Source organism: Ornithodoros turicata, chromosome 5, assembly GCF_037126465.1.
Source record: "Ornithodoros turicata isolate Travis chromosome 5, ASM3712646v1, whole genome shotgun sequence".
In the NCBI taxonomy this organism is placed as follows: domain Eukaryota; kingdom Metazoa; phylum Arthropoda; class Arachnida; order Ixodida; family Argasidae; genus Ornithodoros; species Ornithodoros turicata.
This window is the reverse complement of record NC_088205.1, coordinates 16,248,869-16,271,128: the sequence shown is the minus strand read 5'-3', so window position 1 is coordinate 16,271,128 and position 22,260 is coordinate 16,248,869. Positions and strand designations below refer to the sequence as shown.

Here is a 22,260-nt window from a genome sequence, read left to right as displayed (position 1 = left end):
TTTGCACCCTGAGAGGTCGCGTTTTACGGCACTCGAAATGGCCAAATGGACAATTTCATCAACGTTGAGGCTTAATATCATTTGATATAAAAATAATCTTAAAGATGTTCTAAACTGATTTTGTAATATGTACATGTGAAAGTAAGATCACGGGGTTTGAACCCCGTACCTTGTTTCCCGGTTGCACCCTGAGAGGCCGCGTTTGACAAAATCGCTTCCAAAACGGCACTCGAAATGACTCATTTCATAAAATTCAGGGCTTAATCATTTGATATAGCAATAATCTTAAAGATGTCCTAAGCTGATTTTGTAATATGTACATGTAAGATCACGGGGTTTGAACATCTTGTTCCCCTGTTGTACCCTGAGAGGCCCCGTTTGACAAAATCGCTTCCAAAACAGCCCTCGAAATGGCCAATTTGACCAAGTTCAGGACTTAATATCATTTGATATAGCAATGATATTAAAGATGCCCTAATCTGATTATGTAACATGTATATGTGAAAGTAAGATCACGGGGTTTGAACCCCGTACCTTGTTCACCTGTTGCACCCTGAGAGGTCGCGTTTGACAAAATCACTTCCAAAACGGCACTCGAAATGGCCAATTTGACCAAGTTCGGGGCTTAATATCATTTGATATAGCAACGATATGTCATCAGCTGATTATGTAACATGTATATATGAAAGTAAGATCACGGGGTTTGAACCTCGCACCTTGTTCCCCTGTTGTACCCTGAAAGGTCGCGTTTGAGAAAATCGCTTCCAAAACGGCACACGAAATGGCCAAATGGCCAATTTAATGAAATTCGGGGCTTAATATCATTTGATATAACAATAATATTAAAGATGTCCTAAGCTGATATTGTAATTTCTATATCTCAAATTCAGATCATGGGGTTTGAACCCCGTACGTTGTTCACCTGTTGCACCCTGAAAGGTCCCGTTTCACGAAATCGCTTCCAAAACGGCACTCGAAATGGCCAAGTGGCCAATTTCATCAACATCGGGGCTTAATATCATTTGATATAACAGTAATATTAAAGATTTCCTAAACTGATTTTGTAATATGTACATGTGAAAGTAAGATCACAGGGTTTGAAGCCCGTACCTTGTTCCCTTGTTGAACCCTGAGAGGCCCCGTTTGACAAAATCGCTTCCAAAACAGCCCTCGAAATGGCCAAGTGGCCAGTTTCATCAACTTCGGGGCTTAATATCATTTGATATAACAGTAATATTAAAGATGTCCTAAGCTGATTTTGTAATATGTATATGTGGAAGTAAGATCACGGGGCTTGCACCCCGTACCTTGTTCCCCTGTTGCACCCTGAGAGGTCGCGTTTGACAAAATCGCCTCCAAAATGGCACTCGAAATGGCCAAATGGACAATTTCATCAGCGTTGAGGCTTGATATCATTTGATATAAAAATAATCTTAAAGATTTCCTAAACTGATTTTGTAATATGTACATGTGAAAGTAAGATCACAGGGTTTGAAGCCCGTACCTTGTTCCCTTGTTGAACCCTGAGAGGCCCCGTTTGACAAAATCGCTTCCAAAACAGCCCTCGAAATGGCCAAGTGGCCAGTTCCATCAACTTCGGGGCTTAATATCATTTGATATAACAGTAATATTAAAGATGTCCTAAGCTGATTTTGTAATATGTATATGTGGAAGTAAGATCACGGGGCTTGCACCCCGTACCTTGTTCCCCTGTTGCACCCTGAGAAGTCGCGTTTGACAAAATCGCCTCCAAAATGGCACTCGAAATGGCCAAATGGACAATTTCATCAGCGTTGAGGCTTGATATCATTTGATATAAAAATAATCTTAAAGATTTCCTAAACTGATTTTGTAATATGTACATGTGAAAGTAAGATCACAGGGTTTGAAGCCCGTACCTTGTTCCCTTGTTGAACCCTGAGAGGCCCCGTTTGACAAAATCGCTTCCAAAACAGCCCTCGAAATGGCCAAGTGGCCAGTTCCATCAACTTCGGGGCTTAATATCATTTGATATAACAGTAATATTAAAGATGTCCTAAGCTGATTTTGTAATATGTATATGTGGAAGTAAGATCACGGGGTTTGCACTCCGTACCTTGTTCCCCTGTTGCACCCTGAGAGGTCGCGTTTGAGAAAATCGGCCCCAAAACGGCACTCGAAATGGCCAAATGGACAATTTCATCAACGTTGAGGCTTAATATCATTTGATATAAAAATAATCTTAAAGATTTCCTAAACTGATTTTGTAATATGTACATGTGAAAGTAAGATCACAGGGTTTGAAGCCCGTACCTTGTTCCCTTGTTGAACCCTGAGAGGCCCCGTTTGACAAAATCGCTTCCAAAACAGCCCTCGAAATGGCCAAGTGGCCAGTTCCATCAATTTCGGGGCCTAATATCATTTGATATAACAGTAATATTAAAGATGTCCTAAACTGATTTTGTAATATGTATATGTGGAAGTAAGATCACGGGGTTTGCACTCCGTACCTTGTTCCCCTGTTGCACCCTGAGAGGTCGCGTTTGAGAAAATCGCCTCCAAAACGGCACTCGAAATGGCCAAATGGACAATTTCATCAACGTTGAGGCTTAATATCATTTGATATAAAAATAATCTTAAAGATGTCCTAAACTGATTTTGTAATATGTACATGTGAAAGTAAGATCACGGGGTTTGAACGCCGTATCTTGTTCTCCTGTTGCACCCTGAAAGGTCGCGTTTGACGAAATCACTTCCAAAAAGGCACTCGAAATGGACAATTTTATCAAGTTTAATATAAAAGCGATATACAATCAAAAACGGTATCATTTGTATATTACTCACTCAACGCTTGACGTTGTCAATTCTGTTGGGGGTGCGGAAAAAATGACCGTCCGCCTTTCGAACTCCTTCAGACCGGCCGTACAGTCTCAGCGCATGCGTATTGCGATAATTCTGGGACTTAATCCTTCGAGCGCCTATAGGAGGGGAACCCTGCCGGAGTCGCAACTTTGAAGGCCCTGGGTGCATCAGGATTAACACTCACACATCGTGCCGTGGTTGGTATGTGGCCTGGAGGACGTACTGACTAAAAATAGGCGATGACATTTCCAGAATTTGACTGTCATTGTCGAAAAATCGTAGACTAAACATGGGCCCGGTGCAAAAATCGACGGAATGCTCATAGGCGCAATGCATTAAAATCCATTTGGCCAGGGCGCACTAGGTTTATATTCTGCTAGCGCCTTTCAAATCTCCAGGGGTTCTTTGCATGGTGTTCTTCTGTATTACACGATGATATCTTAAAATCTTTATACTGCTTAGCCGTTAATTGGCATAAACGCCGTCTCAGCGGTCTTACATCCTGTAAGGTCGCTTCCTGCATAGCGGCTGAGCATAGTACATGGTGGCGGAGCGCGCCGAGGGGGGGGGGGGGGGGGTTGACCGCGAATTTTGGGATTGGATCTGCATCTATGCCATACTCTCAGAAACTATTTCGTTATTCTGAGTGAAACTTTCACGGCTGTGTATATATTTATAGTATTCGTGAGTTTCGGAGTCGCCCCATCTGTACGAGACTGTGCCTTCAAGCAAATCAGCAATAGCAACTGAACAGTTCGTTTTTAGGGTGAGGACAGTACTATGTTTGAAATGTGACATGGGCAAGCTTGTGCTTGTCCCATCCTAGAATAGACAGCTCCCTGTTTGTAAACAAATGACGTCATAGTGTTCGACAGCGCCACCGATTTGGTAGACTTGAACTACGCTCGAAGCTAGGGGGCGAACAAGGTCGTGCCCAAAACCCACGGTCTTGAGGGGATTACGATGGTCCCTGAAAGGGACGCGACCTTCGGTCCTACTTTTCTCCCAATATGAGGCAGCGAACAGGTGCCCATTGGTGGAACCAAGCCCTCCCCTTCCGATTTGTGTCGGTTTCAGTATGTCTATCAACGTCATGATGACGTTTCTTGGGTAGAGGTCTATTGGCAATCCAACTCAGCAATGGCACAATGGCACCACAGACGTTCATGTTACCATGATCTTGCTTTCAAAGTTCGCATGCGTATATTCATGCATCCCGTTACCCTATAGCTTCAGACTTTGTTACATAAGATTTTACGCTAAAAGGTTTAGGAAGATGGGCTCATTTGTTTCGTGACTCATCTAATCAGTCAATATACAAGGTTTTGCGTTATCTGTTTCTTTCCCGACATGGCCTGGTTGTCACCTAAGTATAGACTTGCGTTCCGAGTTTAACGTGCCCGCGCTTACTGTTCTGAAGGTTGCGTATTTGACCCAGGCCGAAACACAGTGACACCTTATTAGTATTTATTATTATTATTATTATTATTGTATTACTACTATCAGTCCCTAAAAACTCGTTTTCTCTTTCATATTCACCGCCTCCGCTATATCGTTTTGCCCTGGACGTCTTCTGTACATCCACACTGACCAGACAGTCCTCATTCGCACGCAGTGGACACTTCCTTTGTCAGAGCCACCAAAAAAAGTATTACGGACGTCCCTCCAGCGTCTCTGCTCTCGTCTTCGTTCCATGCCCCGGAGCTACACTTACATAAAACATCGGAAGGTCATTAAAATCGGGCTCGAGGCTGCGACTCCGACGATAAAAGTGCTCTAATGTGGGTCCGTGAACACATTTGTGCTCGCCAGTTTCCGAGGCGAGGCTTAGCAGCTGTTTATGCGACTCTCTGTGATGAAAGTAATCACGCTCTTAATGGGTTTTTCGTCCCAAAGGAAGAAAAGCTCAAGTTGGTGTTCCGTCGCCCCGAGTGAACTTTCATCCTTTCAAAGATTCTCTTTCTTCTTCTTCTTCTGCTCATGTAGGGGGCGCGACAGGAAATCTTAATTTTCTACTACACCGACAGGCATTCCCCGGTAATGTGTGCCTGACAGTTCTTCATTCTTCGGTAACTGGTCCTGACTATGTGCTCGCTTTAATGACTGGAAAAGTTGTTCGTGACTTTAAGTGAGTCCGACGCACTAATGCATGCAGTTTGGCGGATAATATAATCGGGCCTTCATTTTCGACCGCTGCCTCCTTACGGCGACGTGGCTTTTGCGAGGATTGGCGGACTTGCTCCTGAGTTTCCCTGGTGGCAATGGGATAGATGCAGTAGAGGAGGATAATGGTTTTCGTATAATGTGGTGGAGTTTGTGCCAACATTTCTCGTTCATTTAGCGCATGACTATGCAACATCATTACCAGCAATCCGATCTCGTACGTTTCAGAGCTTGTGTGTGCTCTAACCATACGATTGCGTAAAATGCTGAACTCTATTTTCTGTTTCCAATATGTTGTTCCGACGGATGGTGTAAGGCTAATTGGACGCCATTTTATGCCACGTCTTACCCGGGATAACCCAGTACTTTCTTTTCTTATAAATTCCTTCTTGTGAACTGTAATAGCCTACCATTTTCGTAACAAGTACAGCTGCGACTTCTATTTAGATGCATGAGACTTTCATATTTGCAGAATGAGCAGTGATGGTGTCGTGCTATTTCCCAGCGGTCTGCATGCCAGCGTGGCGGCATGTTCCTCGGGGGGGATCGCGCGTCCTGGGCAGACTTCACAGAGAATTGTGCCGACATTTGTCTTAAAGCGTCTGAGGAAAACCCAGGAAAAACACCCAGACAGCACATCCGGTGCCCGGATTGGGACCCGGGTCACCTCCCAGTCTGGGCGTGGAATGCCATCATTGTAGTCACTGAGTTACGTACGGGAACTGGTAGGGTAAAGGCTGGTTTAAAGTCCGACGGAGCGGGGCGTAACGATACGCAGCGCCCCGCCGCGCATCGCGAGTCGTCGGCGGTCAGTTAATAATTCGACGACACTCGGCGAAAAGCGGCGCCGCGGCAAAGCGCGACTACGTCAGCCGCCGTCGGGAGAGTAGAGCAATGTTCTACATCTGGCGGCGGCGGCCAGCGAGCCGTGCACGGCGTGGACGGCTCCGGTGGACTCGCATTTCCCAACATGGTGTCGCCCACTGAGCTTTTGATCGAACCTCTAAAGGAACATCCGTGCCTACATAATACACGACGGATGGACTATAAAGGCAAGCAAGAGAATGATAACAGCTGGGAAAAAGCGCGACTTTCTTCTTCAATTCGATGTCAATGTTTGGGGGTGCCAACTGTATTACAGTAGTACAAACATAACAGTGCCAACGACGGGAACACGGATTGTCTTTAGTCCGATTCCAGCACGCGGGTACAGCCGCCAGATATGACTGCTTTCCCAATACGAAATGCGAAAATTTCCGGTAGTGGTTTCGCTGCGCTGCGCCTAATCGCGTCAGACTACTATCCCGGTAGGATGAGGAAGTGTGCCGTAGCGAACGCTAGCTGTCAGAGCGGAACGCGGGCGGCGACGGGCGAAGACTACGTCGGACTCTAAACCAGCCTTAAGCAAGATGTGTATTGATTTTTTCACGAGTTCAGAATGCCTGTACTCACATGCGTTGAATATTCTCCATATTATGTGGGTGGGTGGGTTATCGTTTATCGAAAGAAATAAAAGAAATAGAAAAGAGAGGGCGGCCTGTCCTGTGGGGAATATTACAAATTGAATCCGACGGAAAGTTTGTGACAGCATATATATCCCCGAGAAGATATGCGAATGGCACGACTAATACGTTAGTAGACAGTGTTACTGGACCGAAGGTAACGTGGCCTTCCCAGCACCGAATCTACGGCAGCCAATAAAAGAATAGTATACAAAGTCACGCACGATGTCATTGGTTCCGGGAACTTCAGGGCACCGTTACCAACTGTCCATTAAAGCTGCCTATCACGTCAGGTGAAGGGTTCCGCATTAATCGTATAGACACGAAACGATGACACCGACTCACCCGCTACGGAGAGTAACGTTTCCACCTTCTGCTCCCCGGCGCTGTTTCGGGCGACGCAGATGTAACGGCCGCCATCTTGAACTGTGACGGCACGAATGCTGAGCACACCATTGGACGTCTGCATCCGATCTGATTCGACGACGGACACGCGGCGCCCCCTATCTTCTTTGTACCACCTAGTATGACAGAGAACACTCGTTTCAGAAATATACCTAGCAGTACATGATGGACCTCCCCCTTTTTTCTTGTATCTGTCATCATCATCACGTGACGTAAAGTAACGGTTCTGACAGAAACACGGAAACATACGAACGCAATACATGCCTCAAAGAGCCCAGCAATATGAACAATTGTAAGTCCAAAGCCCAATCTCAATTGTTCACGTTCTTCGAGGCTCGTGTTGTGTTCGTCTGTTTGTCTGTTTCAGCCTAAGAACCGTTACTTTTTATCGTGTTCACCAGATGCCACTGCCCCGTACTTGTGTTGTATGTTATGCGAGTGCGTATGAGAAGAAATGTAGTAGCGAATGTGAAGAGAGTGAGTGCGTTTCACGTTATAGTTGAAGGAGGCCCATCTGTAAGTCGTCGTAAACAAGATACCAGCGTAGAGTAATTGGTTAGTGCATTTCGCACGGGACCCGAGAGGTGTGTGGGTCGATTCCCGCCGTTGTGTGGCTTTTTCAACGACTGTCATTTTTTCGATTGTAGTAATGCATGTTCGTCGCATACATCGAAGCCCTTCTCGAATGCTTGCGAGATGGATGACAGAAGACACCTGAAGCTGACAAATAGTAAGTTTCATATACCGTACGCTGTCGCCGTTGCGTACGTAATAGATAGCGTGGTGGTTCTGCGCAATGCGCAAAACTCTGTTTCTGTATTGTGCGTGTGCGGAACCGACAACGTTATCCCTTGCGTACGCAAAGGCGATAGCGTACCATATACTAAAACTCAATAATGGTAATTTGTGGCTTTGCGTGCGGAAAACATTTACAGCGTCCTATTGTTCTATTATTTACATCAGGACGCCTATTATTTACATCAGGATAGATTTGGCGGAAGGTCATCTACACTCTAAGAAAAAACGGTAGAACTTTCTACCCATTTCGGTGGAGCTGTATTGCAGCCACATTTCCACTCAGACCAATTCTACGTTTTGTGTATAACTGCAGAGTAGAAACCGTCGTTCTAGTACCAGCTTGGGTAGGAGATTCTACCATTTTTTTTTTCGTTTTTCTTAGAGAAAATGTGAGAGAGAGGAGCAAGGGAAAAGGTCACCACCGCTTATATACCCGCGGAGGAGAACAACAACAACAACAAATAAGTTAATGATAATGAATGGGGAAATTCGCCTTCGCGGAGGAGAAGGCGCGCCTCGATTGGCCCGAAATGGTAGAAGTACTGTCGTTCTACCAGCTTCAGTTGGAAATTCTACCTTTTTTCTTTAGAGTGTACAATTATGTTTCACCAGAACGTCTGTGAGGTTACCACGGGAAGCACTATACAACTTTATTTCCTCCGTGATTTTACGTGAAGCACGGAATGCAGGGCTTTGAACAGCACCGACCTCATTCAAAAATGCCATTTAAACTCTGAATGGAGTTCAGCCAAACCCATTAGCCTCACCTCGACGACATCCCTTCGATTAAGGATCGCCTGCTGCGGTAATTACCATGCAAATGAAGAAGGTAGCGCTTTTTCAACCCCCAGGCTTGGCTGGAAGAAGTTCTTTCGGCGCACTTCCTTAACGTTGCCAGTAGTAACTCTATTTGAAGAATTCCTCCCATACTGTCAACAGCTCTTAAGCTTCCTCCGCGATAGAGGAATGGGAGCGCTAATTTGACCCTTGCTGACAAGGTGGACGGGTGGAAAGGGTGAAACAGAGAGTGAGAGGAACGTACGTGTAGTGTGGAGGAGGGTATCCCTGAGCGACACATGGCAAATCAGCATGGCCCCCGATCTTGGCTTTGACTTCGGAAAGACTGAGGGTGACTTTGACTTGCGTAGCTGCGTGTGCTTCTGGGTTGAGAGAGGAGGGTAAAAATCAGTGATGCAGCCGTAGAACAATCTTGTTACAAAAGCTTATTTACAAAAGAACGGTACCCCGGACGAGGACAGAGGCAACACACAGAAGATTCTCCTTTGATAATCTCCATGTCTCTTTCCTTGTCTGTGTTACCGTCATTCTGGTGTCATGCAGAAGCTTGTCAGGGCCCTACTGCTCCTTTCAAAAGCTTATTTATCGCGTCATAGCCAGGGTTCCGACCTTTCTGAGCTTTAATTTGGCAAGAATCGAGGTGTGTTTACCACAGTTTTCAGTTTCTTGAAAGTTTTGAAGTTCGGATACTTCAAATTTTCCAGGAACAGCAACAAAAAAAAACAAAAAAACAAAAAAAAGAAAGAAAAGAGAAGAAAAACGTAATCGAAACCTCCGAGTCTTGTCAAATGAAAACTCCGAAAAGTCAGAGCCCTCGTTATCGCTGTGTTCGCAGCTTCTACGCAGCATAGTTTTATGTCTACCACACTTCGTATCTACTATGAGCGGTTTCCAGTTTCTTCCTGAATGGTGAGGCGAAAACGGAAGTATTTAGGAAGCAAGACAAAGTGATGTGACAGAAAACGGGAAGAAGTGGAGCCCTTTAGGGCACCATAAGGTCTAGACAAACTGAGTTGCCAATGCAGCTGTCAGGTTCCAAAAATTACTTTTCATGATTACCGCTCATTCCAGCGCGAAAAGGAGCCCGACCAACGAAGATGAAGTAGGCTTTCCCGGATATTATTTGGCAAACGCGTTTATACGACAAGAATAGTACCAGTTCCCGTGACATAGTGGTTACGATTATCGCTTTCCACGCCGAGACTGGGAGGTGACACGGGTTCGAATCCTGTCACCGGCTGTGCTGTCTGAGGTTTTCCCTGGGTTTTCCGAAAACTCTCCAGACGGATGTCGGCACAGTTCCCCTTGAAGTCGGCCCAGGAGGCATACTAACCCCCCCCCCTCTGTTCCCGAGTCCTTCCTGCTGTCCTCTTTCAATCTGTCCACGTCTGTACGCAGCTCATAGCCGCAGTTGCTTCGCGGCGCTAACACGAAATAAAAAAAATAGTCTCGCAAAATAACCGCTAGAACTCCAGAACTCCAGAACATAGACCATGTGAGAAGGAAATACTGTAGCACACAAATGAGCTTCAACGAACTCGTATAACTATACAGACAGAGCGCAATTACGGAATCGTCAGATGATCCACACTGCAACCCGTACGAACAGAATTCACTGTAATGCAAGGTTTCGCAACGTCGCGTATTTTTCGATTATGTGCGTATCGAAATACTTCGCTAACGGCATCTGCACAATGTTGCTCAATTGCACACACACGTTCTCACCAACACCGTTACAACTCCTCGCACGAGCGAGGCAGAAGAGAGATAGAGATCGTCTGCGAAAAAAAGAAGAAAAAACAAGAAGACGAGACAGAAAACGAAAGCAGCAGGAATCGTCTGCTAAATAAAAGTAGAAACGAAACGAAACCAGTATACGTGCAAGCACCATAGACGTACACAGGCACACGCGTCGAAAAAAAGTTTTCTGTGGCGAAAGGCACGTCGGAAACTTCTGCAAAGCACGTTCCGAGTTCGAACTCTCAGCTGCAGAATCCCGCGTCATTTACCGCAAAAAGAAAAGAAAAGAGAGCAATACGCGTAATATTCCACAACGTCAATTAGATCTGGGGATAGTGCTTCGAACGGAATTGTCCCCGAACGTGAGATTCGATACGGGGGATATATAGATGCTGGGAAGGAAGTTACGTGAATACAATTCACTTTGCGATATAGATCTACTGACTGTTTGGAACGTTACGTGCTGCAAGGGTACTTACGCCGGTGCGTCATTTGCCTTTTGTGTGTGTTCTCTCATGGTACTGCGGTCTTTCAAATGGCATAATAGTAGCGGAGGTGGCAGGTAGCGTTCGAAATATGGACTTGCAGTTGGAAATAAACAGTGGTTTTCTTCAGAACATGGAACACAGTCAATATGGATGGTTGGACTGCCTTCAATAGATAATAGCACCTAATAATATCTTTTCGTACTGCTTGCGACACGGTTGTCTAAAATCAGCATCCAGTGGTTTATCCCATCTCAAAGACTCAAGGTGCTACAAGATCATTTATTTCGTAGAAGAAACACGTGCAGCATATGGTCAACCTTTAGATACAATATTGGGACAACATTTTCGAGGGCAATCAAGAACTACTGATAGGCGATTTCAGACAACCGTGTCACGAGCTGTACATGTACCTCCGTGATCGACTTGATTATGGTGCTATTGCCTAGAATGTGCAATCAGAAGATGCTGCTGCCAGTTAATCATCGATCAATCATTCGATCGGTCAATGATACTGCCGTTATGGAGGCTAGTTTCTGGCGCTGCTCGGTCCAAGAGAACACTTGTTCGCTCGGGAAATTAAACGACATTAATATTATTTATATATATATATATATATATATATATATATATATATATATATAATGAAAAAAAATAGCCGGAGCTCTTTGGCTGCACGTATAGCATATGTTTGTAACTCAAACGTCGCCATGCCAGTACTGGACAGCTGTTTCGGCCTTGTTGGGCCTCATCAACAGTACGCAGGCAGGCAACGTTTGAGTGGATGGCGTCAGAAGGTCACGTAACACGTGATTCCTCCCGTCAGGGTGAGATAACTCACTCACTGAAAGCCCAGAGCAAATCCAGTGAAGTATAAAATGAAAAAAAATATATAGCCGGAGCTCTTTGGCTGCACGTATAGCATATGATTGTAACTCAAACGTCGCCATGCCAGTACTGGACAGCTGTTTCGGCCTTGTTAGGCCTCATCAACAGTACGCAGGCAGGCAACGTTTGAGTGGATGGCGTCAGAAGGTCGCGTAACACGTGATTCCTCCCGTCAGGATGAGATAACTCTGTCTCTGAGATAACAGCTGTCCAGTACTGGCATGGCGACGTTTGAGTTACAATCATATGCTATACGTGCAGCCAAAGAGCTCCGGCTATATTTTTTTCATTTTATACTTCACTGGCTTTGCTCTCGGGCTTTCAGTGAGTGAGTTATCTCACCCTGACGAGAGGAATCACGTGTTACGTGACCTTCTGACGCCATCCACTCAAACGTTGCCTGCCTGCGTACTGTTGATGAGGCCCAACAAGGCCGAAACAGCTGTCCAGTACTGGCATGGCGACGTTTGAGTTACAATCATATGCTATACGTGCAGCCAAAGAGCTCCGGCTATTCATTTTATACTTCACTGGCTTTGCTCTGGGCTATCAGTGAGTGAGTTATCTCACCCTGACGGGAGGAATCACGTGTTACCTGACCTTCTGACGCCATCCACTCAAACGTTGCCTGCCTGCGTACTGTTGATGAGGCTCAACAAGGCCGAAACAGCTCTCCAGTACTGGCATGGCGACGTTTGAGTTACAATCATATGCTATACGTGCAGCCAAAGAGCTCCGGCTATATTTTTTTCATTTTATACTTCACTGGCTTTGCTCTGGGCTTTCAGTGAGTGAGTTATCTCACCCTGACGGGAGGAATCACGTGTTACGTGACCTTCTGACGCCATCCACTCAAACATTGCCTGCCTGCGTACTGTTGATGAGGCCCAACAAGGCCGAAACAGCTGTCCAGTACTGGCATGGCGACGTTTGAGTTACAATCATATATATATATATATATATATATATATATATATATATAGTTGAAATAAATGGGAGACAGAAGACGAAAGTAGGGGAAGTAGCAAAAAAGGGGTTTATTAAAACTTAAAAATCATAAAAGTTAGGGAGGATGTCTACGTTACGGCGGAAGCTCCGCCTTCTTCGGGACAAAAGAGCTAAATGTGGCCACGAGGCTGATAAGGGGCTTGAGAATGACGTGGTCGGTTGGGGGAAATTCCCGCCACCTGGCGGTTGTCAATTGGGGAAATTCCAGAGCGTTTTCGTGTCAGGTCCAGGAGTGGGGTCATCGTCCTTGTGGGTCAGTGGGGATTTTGATCTGGCTGAAACGAGAAAAGGCAACAGGATCTTATCTAGGTTGTTAGACTTCTTATTGTTGACAGCATGCCAGGGTCCTCGTTAATGGCCGATCGGAATTTGTAAATTAGGTAAGATTCCCGTTGTTCCCGGGAGCGGTCGGAGGTAAAGTTCGACTGGAGAATAAAAACTGAGGCTTCGTTGATTGAATGTTCTGGTTGTTTGAAATGGCGTGAGACTGGAAGATTAGGTTTCTTGGTAACATCCGATCGGTGATTGTTGAATCTAATTCGGAAAGAAGTTTTTGTCTGACCCACGTATTGGGCCCGGCATGTGTTGCATTGGATTAGATAGACAATGTTGCATGAGTTACAGTCTACGTCTGCGTTGATCTTGACGGTAAAGTTGGAATTCGTACTTCTGACCGTTTGTGCGGTCTGCATTAACTTGCAAATCTGGCATCTCCTGCCATTACATGGATGACAGCCCGCCGGATGGCTAGTGGGTTCGCCTACTTTAGAGCGGACCAAGCTATCTTGTAAGTTACGTGTACGTCTGTAAGCGACACGTGGTGGATTAGGAAATACGTTTTTCGTGCGTTCTGACTGGAGAAGGATACTATGGTGGCGGCTAAGTATGTTGTTAATGTTTGGGATATTTCCGGTGAATGTTACAGTTAAGTTCACGGCATTACTTTCTGATTTGTTTTGTCTTTTCTCCAGTAAGCTTAGACGGTTTGCCTTGCGAGCTCTGTTGAGAGCATCTTGAACTAGATCGGGTGGATACTGACGACCGACAAAGGTTTGTTGCAGCTGTTCTAAATTTCTGTCCAGATCGTCGTCATTCGAGCAGATTCTCCTATACCGAAGGGCTTGACTATAGGGAATGGCCAGTTTCGTGTGGCGAGGATGACAACTATGGAATGACAAGTACTGCTGAGAGTCTGTGGGTTTACGGAACAGATCCAACCAAATTTGAGTCAAGCCGATGATTGATTGATTGATTGAAAGAAAGAAAGAAAAAAAAAGGGAGTCAAGCCGAGCAAAGTAGTCTGTCGCAGGTTTTTCGATTTTTTAAGATGCGACAGACTACTTTGCTCGGCTTGACTCAAATTTGGTTTGGTTTTGCGGGAAGAGGGATTATATGAAGTAATTATATCTTTTTGAACTGCTTTTATATATATATCAAGAGCTTTTTCGCGATTGGGCTCTGGCGTAAATTCACACGGTGGCTTGAAAGGTTTGGGTGTTGTATCAGGCTTATCTTGTTAAGCCTGATACAACACCCAAACCTTTCAAGCCACCGTGTGAATTTACGCCAGAGCCCAATCGCGAAAAAGCTCTTGATATATATATAAAAGCAGTTCAAAAAGATATAATTACTTCATATAATCCCTCTTCCCGCAAAACCAAACCAAATTTGAGTCAAGCCGAGCAAAGTAGTCTGTCGCATCTTAAAAAATCGAAAGACCTAATAATCAAAAGGGCAGATAAAGGTGGTGCAATTGTCGTAATGAATATGCAGGATTATATCGATGAGGGACTGCGACAATTGGCTTGTGCCACGTTTTACAAAACTTTAGACACTGATCCCACGGAACAGATTGTTTCAGATATCACAAAACACCTAAAGGCATTAAAGGCCACAAAGAAGATCGATTCGGCGGTATATGAATACCTTCTTCCCCGTAACTCAAAGCCAGGTAGATTCTACATGCTCCCAAAGATTCATAAACCGGGGAACCCCGGACGTCCAATCGTCTCCTGCAATGGGACAGCCACTGAAAAACTCTCTAGTTTCGTAGATCATCTTCTTAAGGACATAACCCCGCGACTACCATCGTACATCAAGGACACCAATCACTTCCTGCAAATACTAAATCAATGTCAGCCACCCCCATCTAGTCTCCTAGTTACGTTAGATGTTTCTTCCCTGTATACCAATATTCCCCACGATGATGGCATAGCTGCAGCCGAGGCGGCTTTTTCAAAGTACTCTGATTCTTCTTGTGATCCATCTGTCGTATCTACTCTACTAGAACTGATCCTGAAGAACAACAACTTTGAATTTAACGATGGCCACTATTTACAAGTCAACGGCACCGCTATGGGCACTAAAATGGCACCACACTATGCAAATCTATTAATGGGTTCACTAGAAGAAGCATTCTTGAGCACGCGTGAGGACAAACCCACTTTATACAAGCGCTACCTTGATGACATATTTATGATCTGGCCACATTCGGAAGACAGCCTATTGGAATTTATACGCGATTTCAATGAGTTCCATACTTCTATTAACTTCACTCACACCTACTCTGCCGTCACTGTTAGCTTTCTTGATGTTCAAATTAAGCTAACCAATGGAGTTTTAACGTCTGATCTGTTCCGTAAACCCACAGACTCTCAGCAGTACTTGTCATTCCATAGTTGTCATCCTCGCCACACGAAACTGGCCATTCCCTATAGTCAAGCCCTTCGGTATAGGAGAATCTGCTCGAATGACGACGATCTGGACAGAAATTTAGAACAGCTGCAACAAACCTTTGTCGGTCGTCAGTATCCACCCGATCTAGTTCAAGATGCTCTCAACAGAGCTCGCAAGGCAAACCGTCTAAGCTTACTGGAGAAAAGACAAAACAAATCAGAAAGTAATGCCGTGAACTTAACTGTAACATTCACCGGAAATATCCCAAACATTAACAACATACTTAGCCGCCACCATAGTATCCTTCTCCAGTCAGAACGCACGAAAAACGTATTTCCTAATCCACCACGTGTCGCTTACAGACGTACACGTAACTTACAAGATAGCTTGGTCCGCTCTAAAGTAGGCGAACCCACTAGCCATCCGGCGGGCTGTCATCCATGTAATGGCAGGAGATGCCAGATTTGCAAGTTAATGCAGACCGCACAAACGGTCAGAAGTACGAATTCCAACTTTACCGTCAAGATCAACGCAGACGTAGACTGTAACTCATGCAACATTGTCTATCTAATCCAATGCAACACATGCCGGGCCCAATACGTGGGTCAGACAAAAACTTCTTTCCGAATTAGATTCAACAATCACCGATCGGATGTTACCAAGAAACCTAATCTTCCAGTCTCACGCCATTTCAAACAACCAGAACATTCAATCAACGAAGCCTCAGTTTTTATTCTCCAGTCGAACTTTACCTCCGACCGCTCCCGGGAACAACGGGAATCTTACCTAATTTACAAATTCCGATCGGCCATTAACGAGGACCCTGGCATGCTGTCAACAATAAGAAGTCTAACAACCTAGATAAGATCCTGTTGCCTTTTCTCGTTTCAGCCAGATCAAAATCCCCACTGACCCACAAGGACGATGACCCCACTCCTGGACCTGACACGAAAACGCTCTGGAATTTCCCCAATTGACAACCGCCAGGTGGCGGGAATTTCCCCCAACCGACCACGTCATTCTCAAGCCCCTTATCAGCCTCGTGGCCACATTTAGCTCTTTTGTCCCGAAGAAGGCGGAGCTTCCGCCGTAACGTAGACATCCTCCCTAACTTTTATGATTTTTAAGTTTTAATAAACCCCTTTTTTGCTACTTCCCCTACTTTCATCTTCTGTCTCCCATTTATTTCAACTATAATTACGTAGTCGTCCGATCCAACTTTTCAACTGGTGTGGCGATGTTTGGGACTTATAAACATATGTTCAACGTGCAGCCAAAGAGCCTATGCTATTTTTCTTCAATTAATACTTTACTGGCTTCGCACTGGGCTTTCAGAGGTGAGTCACTCACCCTGACGGGAGGACATCACGTTCCACGTGACCTTCCGACGTCACTCGCTCAAACGTCGCCCACCTACCCATTGCTGATGAAGGCCCAATAAGGCCGAAACAGCTGTCCAATGCTGGTGTGGCGATGTTTGGGACTTATAAACATATATATATATATTATGATTATTATTATAAACGAAATTATACCAATAGCAGAAGTCGCAATTGACCCCAATGTGCTGGACAGCGGAAGCAGTCTCCTGTAGAACCTCAAAATTTTACATATACCTAGGCGACTTGACTTGATATTCGGAAAATATTCGATCGTCGGCATGATTGGCCGGTCCGATTGGAATGCCAACACTCCACTCCACACGTGACCACACGTCGGCCTCCATACGTGAGGCCGACAACGGCAAGCCCTATCACCGCCACCACCACCACCACCACCACCACTCCACTTGATTCGAAGTAAGCTTAATCGAGATTAAATACCGGGACGGCGCCTCTTGTGCAGCTTTCTTTAATTTATCCGTTATCTGGCTGCAGACTACACCTTCCTTCCTTACTGACGTAGCTCTGGTGCTATCGTTGTTGGATGGGACGGTCGCGGAGCGCTAATGCCGTTAGGCAAATCAATTTTGTCTCCTAGCTATGGAAGTACGGCATGCGGCAAGCCATCATCGAAATGAGAGTTGCGTGCATACTACGACTTGCGTACTCTTTCTTCTGGTGCGCTGGCTTCTGAACAGTTGCGAAAGCTTTTGGACGGCCGCACGTTGGAGAGCTTGTAGAAAGCTTAATGTTACTGAACACTATGTAAAAAAAATCGTTATTGCGCTACAAAATATGTGGTACAGTTGGCCCTCAACTGTTAAGGTGAAGTTATGTTACGTTACGGTAACGTTGTTATGGTAACTCGAGTGTTAAATGAGGAGGACCCGCGAATGTCAAAATTCGCGAGTTACATGACTATGTACTGCTTACTAGTTGATGCCTAATGGGGAACAACTGCAGGAGCTGACTTCTCTCTACGCAGCATATCTAAGAATTCAACCTTTTCTGGTATGGTCCACACTGTCAGCAGTTCGCAAGAATTCCGCACTATGGCGGACAAGACAGTCCGCCTTTGGAACTCTTTCGAAAACAGTAGAAATAACCACGTGGTGGACCCCCAGCTACCACTCTCGTTGGTTGAACGAAAAAAAAAAAAGAAGATATCTGTCCGAAATTTAAAAACTATGCTATGAGTGCAGGTAACAAAACAAAAAGTCAATAATATAGTAATTTCCATACAAGAGCTGCGCAGGCCCACCTAAGCCCTGAGACTTAATTGTTTCACAGTTTTGCTTCTGTTTCACCGTTTATCACTTGTACACTGTTTCACTTACACAAGAATAGTTTATTATTACTCGGTATTGTTATTTGCGTGATGCACTCAACGGTGTAGAAAGAACACAATGAGATGCGTCACCTGTGACGGTTACTTTTCCCGCAACCGAGCTTGCGGTCAGATGCCCCGTGAGCCTGTGTCTCGTGCGGCATCGGTAGCTTCTGATGGCATCTTCCGGTGCAGTCTTGTAGACGAGCAGCTCACCCGTTTGAAGGAGGGTGTAACGGTCTTCTGCAGAGTAAAAGCAACAAATATCCGCGTGTTAATGGATTTCTTCAATAAATTCCTCTCGTAAAGCAACCACCAAATGGCTTGACAGATAAAGGGGCTAGAGAACAATAACGAGATTGGTAAATGTGATTAATTAAATATTCGAACGCTGAGCCGAAGTTTCCGGTTCGAGCACGCGGCCGTGCGGACACCCTCGCCCGCCGCGAGCGACGTTAGATACGGTACATCATGTGTTTCTGTTTCGGCACACGTTAAAGATCCCTCGTGAGGGCAGAATTATTCCACAGTTTGATCACTGTCCGACCATGTCATCTCAAGGACGAGAACGAAGCGCTGGCGAGTGGCCTGCGACGGGAGAGGGGGCAGGGCTGAGGAACCGCACGCTCGCCATCTCAAACTGTGACTCGGTAAAGACCTCAGCCGCGCGTCTGAGGAGAGCTGCAGGCAGCACATACTCGATAAAAGCATGCTGTAGGGTGTGTAGTCCCTCGCAAATAGGACAGCGATTAGAGAGAGGTCTTCCTACAAATGATCGGCTACTATATCGCACGAGGCCATGAGCGATACACCACATTAACGATGACCGACTGCAGATGATGCGCCGTAAGTCGTTTCCCCGTTGGTGTGGCAAAGTACAGGTTATTCTCTCTGGGGGAAGGAAATGGCTCAGGTAGTAGTAATCTCACCATCTGGTGCACGCGATGTGTCTGAACTTATACGGGCCCCTCTACCTCGCGTAATGCTGATCTCATACCATATTTAATTGAATATCAGTATTGTAATTGAATATCAGTATTTCCAACAAAGTTACGACGTCGGGACTTACTTTTTCTTGATGCAACGGGAACCTACAAAGCGCTACAATACAGAGCAAATTATATATACAATTTTCCTTATGCTTTATCTTTTATAATCACCCCGATATAGTACTTGTTAGGACAAGTACACCAGAAAATTTACAGCGTCCCCATTTTGCTGAAAGGCTCGAAAGTACTGACAGTGTGATGGACACCACAAACAGGTAACACACATCGCCACTCTCACATGCATACATCCTTCAGTCTAAAACAAACACCTCAATGTCACCTGACCCTACGAGCCGAAATATTTAGGTAGACGCTTTCCAAGAGCTACAATACTAGCCGCCATATCAGATTTATATTGTTGACTCTACGAGATGAGCCACAGAAGATTAGATTAGATCGTATCTGATTAGTGTCGGTTGCCAACACTAACTTGCTACTAATACTGCTCCGTTGTATTGTTGACTGATTAGATGAGTCACAAAATTAGTGAGCCCATCTTCCTTTTCTTTTAGCCTACCACTCCCTATATCCTCAATTTACTGATTTGCTTTATTTTCCCCAACCAAGTCAACAACTGAGGCCTAAAACTCTGCCCGATTGCTTTTGCACTTGAGTGTAACGCTGTATCGTGTGCTTCAGAAGAGCGTCAGCACTCCTGTGCTTTACAGTTAACTCACCCCAAAATTCCGATAGATCTCCTCCTTGTGTTGCGGCGTTAGTATATTCTAAATTCATTTAACTAATCTGCCAATTTAAATTTCATAATACCCTCCACTACTCTGAACCCTTTACACTGCCACTGTTTCGAGAAGTTTTCTGCTCCTAACCTTAGCCGCTCCCTCCCAAGCCAAGTTCGTACGTAGTAACTGATTATGTTTCCCATTCATTCTTTACCCCAGCAGTCACCACCATGCACCACTCTACACCTGTTTACCCAAGCTTGATATGCGATTTCGACTGCTACTAACATGTAAAATTTCTGTTTTCTTTTGGTTACTTTCCCAACATGTATTCCCACAGCTTCTTCAAATGTCAAGTTACGTAATCCAAAATATTTCTTAAAACAGGACCACAGGTACACCGGTACCTTACACTCGAAGACGGCGTGCCTCACCGTTTCTATTTGACCGCAAATCTCCAGTCCCTTCTGCGGCTTTTACCCCACAGATAAAACTTGTCCCTCACTGGTATGACCTCATGCGCAATTTTCCACAGGAATGATTTTATTTTGCCTTCTAACCAGTAACTAAGAATTCTTTTCGAAGCTGATCATTGTCACCACTCATATTAGACCCCTAGCTATGGGGTAGCGTTCCACTCCTAGAGTGGAAAATCTCCCCACTTCATCATCACAATATATATGTTGTTGTTGTTGTTTTCGAAGCTTCCGCTGTTATTGTAGATGGATATTTCTCTATTTCTTTCCCCCTCAGATCTCTGTATAATTCAGCGACTGAGTTTCCGCTGTAGTCTCTGCTCTTGTCTAATCGTTTCAATTGCAGCAAAGCGTGCTTCCCTGCTTCATAAATTGCTGGCTGCCATTCCGACATTGGACTCCTATGATCTATCCCGTGTTGGCGAAAATGTCTTATGTTTATTCCCAGCCAAAATTTTGTCACCTGCTGCCCGATGTCCTTGCCATCCAACATCCTATATATTCCATGTAAAGCATGTGCTTCTGACAGTTGTTTCAGATCAGCAATCTGTAGGCCCCCAACATCAATAGACAGTTTCATTTTCTCTTGCGCTACCCATTGCGTTTTCCCATCCCTTATAAACTGAAAGCAGAGTTTCTCAATTCTACGGCATATTTCAGGAAAAGGGTAAGCGACAGAAAACAGGTACGCACATCTTGGTATCATAATTCTTTTGACAATCTGCGCTCGAGCTGTAAGTGGCGTTCCCGGTTCAACATAGTCTTCCTTAAATTTTTCCAAGTATTTTTCCAACTGTATCCAATTGTTATGTGAAACCCCGTCCTTATTAAACCTGACTCCAAGGATTTTGGTCTCCTCCACAATACTCAAACCCAGATCTTTCCTCGGCTTCTCCCCACCTAAATATATCAATTTTGATTTGTCTCTATTTATTTTCGCCCCCCTCATTGTCCCATATTCTTCCATTACTTCTAGAGCTTTCTCAAGTTCCTTTTCGCCTTGAACTACCATAGTGAGATCATCAGCGTAGGCCACTATGGTTTTACACTGTACTGCCCCAGGTAATCCAACCCCTTTCACTGCCTCAGACTGGTTCAGCCCTCGTAATAACCTATCAAAGGCTAACACATACAGCAGGGGAGAAAGGGGGCAGCCTTGCCTTACTCCTCTTTTGACCTGAAAGCTCTTTCCCAATTGCCCATTGATAAGTAACCTACTCCTGGCGTTTTCATACATGGCTCCTATTGTGTTTATTATTGGATTTTCCGTCCCAATTCCTTCTAATGTATCTCTTAAATATGCGTGTTTAAGCTAGTCAAGTGCCTTTTCTTGGTCTAATGTCATGAGAATACTCTTTATTCTCCTTCTGCTTGTCCATTCTATAACATCTCTTAGCTCCCATATTTTCCTTTGGATTCTTCGACCTTTAACTGCAGCACCCTGTGCTAGTGATACCCATTCTTCCATATTTCCTTGTATTCGGCCCACGACTGCCCTTGCTAATATTTTATAATCTAAATTTAACAACGTTATGGGTCTCCAGGTGCCCAACTCCTCCTTACGCTGCTGGTGCTTGCACAGCAGAGTGACCGTTCCTTCTAGGAAGGTTTCTGGAAATGTACCTTTCTGAAGTGCACCATTAAGCACCTTCACCAAAGAGTGGCCCAGGATGTCCCAATACCGTTTGTAGAACTCTGCCGGAAACCCGTCGGGTCCCGGCGACTTCCCATTCTTCAGGCTTCTAACAGCCTGCTGCACCTCCTTGCAGCTAAGTTCTATGCCTTTTCCTGCCTTTCCCCCGCCGAAGGAATCACCTGCCGTGAGTCCATTCTCAAACATGTTAGCGTAGAACTCTCTTGCCACAATGGCTATTTCACTTTGCTTGGTGACTCGTCTGCCCTTGGTTATGAGGACCTCCATGGGCGGTTGCGCTAAAGCCAGATGTTTAGAGAGGAGCCTCCGGGAGCACCAGGCTTCCTTCTCTAGACTGTCCCTCGCCGCCATATACCTCAACGCCTCCCACCTTTCCTCCCTCAGGAGT

General features: G+C 45.1%; 1 protein-coding gene across 2 annotated transcripts in view; it reads right to left on the bottom strand.

Moving 5' to 3' along the window:
• LOC135394113 (cell adhesion molecule Dscam2-like) overlaps positions 1 to 22,260 on the bottom strand; it is a 311,175-nt gene that overhangs the window by 126,239 nt on the left and 162,676 nt on the right. For both annotated transcript variants that reach the window (XM_064624628.1, XM_064624629.1), the window contains exons 4-6: positions 18,107 to 18,256; positions 8,752 to 8,869; positions 6,852 to 7,027 (exon numbers count right to left, since the gene is read on the bottom strand). In XM_064624628.1, coding sequence (XP_064480698.1) covers positions 6,852 to 7,027; positions 8,752 to 8,869; positions 18,107 to 18,256 — 444 coding nt within the window. The remainder of the gene's footprint in view (positions 1 to 6,851; positions 7,028 to 8,751; positions 8,870 to 18,106; positions 18,257 to 22,260) is intronic.